Source organism: Peromyscus eremicus, chromosome 5 (assembly GCF_949786415.1).
Source record: "Peromyscus eremicus chromosome 5, PerEre_H2_v1, whole genome shotgun sequence".
Taxonomy (NCBI): Eukaryota; Metazoa; Chordata; class Mammalia; order Rodentia; family Cricetidae; genus Peromyscus; species Peromyscus eremicus.
In genome coordinates this window covers 134,109,914-134,114,207 of record NC_081420.1, presented here as the reverse complement: position 1 = coordinate 134,114,207, position 4,294 = coordinate 134,109,914, and the positions used below count along the sequence as shown (strand labels likewise).

The 4,294-nt window shown below is 49.7% G+C and overlaps 1 protein-coding gene across 1 annotated transcript in view; it reads right to left on the bottom strand.

Annotated features, from left to right (window-relative positions):
* Mmp2 (matrix metallopeptidase 2) overlaps positions 1-589 on the bottom strand; it is a 26,509-nt gene extending 25,920 nt beyond the window's left edge. The window contains exon 1 of the mRNA XM_059262676.1: positions 115-589. Within this exon, the coding sequence (XP_059118659.1) occupies positions 115-267 (153 nt within the window). The 5' untranslated portion in view covers positions 268-589. The remainder of the gene's footprint in view (positions 1-114) is intronic.
* Between the last annotated feature and the right edge of the window lie 3,705 nt (positions 590-4,294).

The following is a 4,294-nucleotide window of genomic DNA, read 5'->3' as shown; positions in this document are numbered from 1 at the left end:
CAAAGCCCCTCCTGACTCTGTGCGCCAGTAGGGAGTCAGAGGGTGGGTGGCCTAAGTCCTCCGCTTCCAAAGTTTGTCTAAACTTGGCTGGATGAGGCCAGCGTAGCAACTTACCACTGCCAACTCTTTGTCTGTTTTGGGGGCCATATCGCCGGGGAACTTGATGATGGGCGATGGCGCGGCGATGGCACAGCTCAGCAGGCAGCCCAGGACGCAGAGAACCCGCAGAGGGCTGGCGAGCGCTCCCCAGGCCACTCGTGCCTCCATCGTTGCGCTCCCGGGCTCTGCGTGTCACCCTGAAGTCGCTGGCTGTGTGCTGGGGTCCGCCCGACTGGCGCCTGCTCCGCTCGGCGTTCTGAGATCCCCTTGCTCAATTGCCTCGGCTTCGCAGGGCTCAGGGGCTCATAACAGGGTTCCGCGTCCAAACTCGCCCCGCTCCGCTCCGCTACTGAGGGTGCTTGCTGGTCCTGGCAATCCCTTTGTATATTTAAAGCCTTGGATGCACACACAGCCTCTAGCCACGCCGGGGGAAGTCTGGATGCAGCGGAAACAAGGGCGGGCAGACGCCAGATGTGGCCGGCTGGGCTGGAAGTGTGCTGGCAGCCCCCGGCCAAGTGGGGAGGGTAGGGGAGTGAGGCGGGCGAGAGGGGTGGCTCAGTCTGACCCGCCCCTCTCTTCCCCACCCCCATTCCCCGTTCCCAGCTTCTTCCCACTTCTTTTTACATTCCCCATCCCCCTTCTGCCTCCAGCTACCTCTGGCCTCCTTGCTCCCTAGCTGAGCTCCATCTCCACCGCTCCAACTCTACCCCTACAGGCTCCCATCCTGGAGCACCGCTAAAGATCCTTGCACTAAACAACTGGTACTGTAGAGGTTCTTGATATTTAGATATCGGATGGCGGCCTTGTCTTTGGAGGGATGCCAGGACAGGGGTCAGAAAAGTGAAGATTAGAAGCAAGAGGACTCTGACCTTTACTGATGGTGTGAAGCAAAGATTTTGAATAATCAGCCATGGAAACACAAGAGAGGAAATTGAGAAGAGGTAGAAAGAGTCAGACAGAAGCTAGTAGAATCTAGCCTGCCTGCCTGCTCTCCCTCCTTCCCTCCCTCTCTCCCTCCTTCTTTCCCTCCCTCCTTCCCAAAGCAAGTAAGCATTTGCTTGGTCTCACTGGTAGTCCTCAGTGGAACACAAACAGCAAAGAACACAGCACTTCACCCTGAGAAATGTCCTCTCTTAGGAAAGACAATTAGGTCTGACCTTACCCTCTGCCCCCCACCCAACTAATATGGACATTCCAGGAAAGCTTCTTGGAAGAAGTGCTATCTGAGCTGTTCCTGGGCTAAACCTGGGGCGCACAGTGGGAGGAGGACAGACATTTCCAGCAAGCTGTATCAGAGAAGGAAGTACCCTCTATCTTAAAGGTGGAGGCTATCCTACCCAAGGGGCCGGCAAGGACAAGGCTGGGGAGAAGAAGGTGGGATTAGGGTGAGCTGGGACTGATTAAAGAAGCAAGGTCATGGGCTGAGATAGCCGGCATCACCCTGCCTAACGGGCTTGGGGGTCATGGTGAAGAGTGTGCCTCCTATCCCAGGGCTTGGGAAAGCTCTGTGACTTGTGTCTGGGTGGGCTTCTGACAAGTTCAGGCTTGCCCGGGCAGGCCTTGGAGTTGGTTTGCCAGGGTCAGCTGCAAGGAGTCCCTTGGGATCAGGATCTGTAAGAGGGAGCTGGGCCATCTGAGAGGTCAGCCCAGGCTTTGGGAAGGGGCGGCCTCTGGGGAGGGGGGTTGCCTGCCGGCCCAGCCCCATTTGGCTCCTGACCACCAAGTCCTGTGGATAGCCAGAGAGCCAAGTTGGAGATCAGGTTGTGAAAGTGGAAAAAGTTGTCTCACTAAAGCAGGGGTTGCAAACTCGTGGCTTGTGGGCTGAATAGCATTTTGAAATTTGGGAAGCCTTATGTATAAATCAGACTTTCTGGTTTCGTTTGAAAAATGTCCTAGACCTGGCAACTGCTGTGAGCCACCGAAATATGAAGTAGGAATTCAGCTGACTATGGCAAAAGAGTTAAGAACTCTTCCAGAGGATAAAACCAAGTCTTAAGGAGTCTTGGTGATATTGACTTTTGAATATTAGCTATTTCCTGCAATGAATTTCTCCTGTGTTATTGTAGCTTTTCCATTCTTAGAACAGTGTGTTTTATCATCCATTAGGCACAATTTCCCCTATTCAATTAAAGTATTTGGATAACATCTCCCAACTGTGCTAACAGAGGTCACACAGCCAAACCCCTAACTTCAGGCCTTTTTGTAATGGTCATCATTAGCAACATCCGTCCAAGATCATCTCCGGACGAAAGTATCTTATCTGTGATACTTCCCAGAATTTCTAAGAACAGATCACAGAGAGATAGCATTCCAGACTTCCTTTTAGTTCCTGAGAGAGGGTGAAAATGTACACTGACAATCGTCCGGGCCAGGCAGAAGTGCTATTAAGCTTAACCTTCTTCTTTTCAAGTCTCATCTTTAGTGCTAGATGTCCCTTTAAAATTAACGCAGAACTAAAGCGCCTTTACTTACCAGGTACATCAAGCTGTGATGCAAGTTGCATGGCTACTGAGCACACTTCCCCTGCCCTGCCAGAAAATGGCACAGCCCAGATGAAACTGGACAGATCAGGGGCCAAAGGGAAAAAGGGCAGTTTTCTCCTAACACTTTACCTAACCACTTCTAAGAATACAGTTTGGGCACATAAACCCCTTTTCCTAGACATACTAACCGAACTTAGCCCTCAGTTGATTGTATTCCCCACCAGTCACTTCTCTTTGGAGTTGTAAATGACAGCTGACAATTGTTGCTTTGTGTGGACCTTATCCCCCTCTCTCTGCTTGACCCTGAAAGAATTCAAGCCTGTGTGACCTTGCCTTGGCCAGAGAATTGCTGCTTTGTGGGGGTCTATAACTGAAAAACCTCAGAAGAACGAGGTGGAAGATGAGGAAGAGCTAGATGGGGAAGAACTAGATGGGAGAACTAAGATAGAACTTAGAAAGAACAGCAGAAAAATGTAGAGAGAATCAGGCAAGAAAGGAGCTAAGTATGAGAGCAGAAAAGAAGCTGTGTAGAGAGAGAACTGACTCAGAAGAATAAAGTGAATGGACTAAAGAGTTTCGTGTAAGTAGATTCATTTGATATCATTAAGATTAGATTTCTCAGCTGGTTGTTAGATTCTTCCACAGACCCTGGGAAAAGGCTATTAAGGGGCTGGCCCCCAATAGTCTTTAATAGGCAACCCTGGGTACCAGTTTCCATGTGACAGCTGCTAGCTGAGGCTAGGTTGTCCCCTTCAGACAAGACTTCGCTACTCTCTACCACCTGGCCGGAGATTGATGGTGATCACTTTGCCGACATCTCACCTACTATGTCAGATAGTTACATATTAGCCACCTGGAAGGACGTTAGGGCTGTATCCCTCCCTCCTAGAGCACAGCTGTAGAGACAAGGACCGGAACTGTGGGATGCTACTGGTCAGGAAAATGGGATCTGAATCATATCCTAGCAGGGGACATTAAGTTCTGAGACATCCAGAACTGTCTGGTAGTCATTAATTGAAAACTAGCTAAACCTCCTTCCGGAAGCCCCAAGCCTTGCACAATTCCTATCCAGCAGAACACTTCATGTACCATTGCCTTCTCCAGAAAGTCAATCCAAATGGGGCCTGTCAATCACCTAGGAAAAGCTATCTATTCTAGAGCCTTTAGAAACAGTATGAAGCCTACCCACAATGCATCAGCACAGTGGTGACTATGGTCATTATCATCCATCACCCTGGTAAGCATGCTTTCCTTTGCGATAAACGATGTCTTCTTCAACACACTCTGTGTGTCTTATCTGAATTCTTCCTACAGAGATAAGGACCTGAGGTAGGGCCAGAATAATATTCTAGTGACACCTGGTTTCCATTTCAGTCTTTCCCCGAAAGTCTTAGGAAGACATGGAGCCCAAACAGCAGAGATTTGTGGCTCCTCTGAGGAGGGGAAGATTTTCTTTTTAAGTCCCTAGGTGGAACTTGGGAGAATTTGTTTTCTTCTGCTATGTGGGTTCTAGGGATCAAGCTCAGGTCATCAGGCTTGGTAGCCAAGTGCCCTTACCCGTGGACCCATCAACATGGCTTTAATTGGAGCTCTTTATAGAAGCATGAGGGGTACATATGAGACTATGGGTAAATGAGGAGCTTCATAATCAAATGTCCCTCCTGGCCAACTATCATTATCTGTTTATATAATCCTCAGGGAAGGGCAAGGCC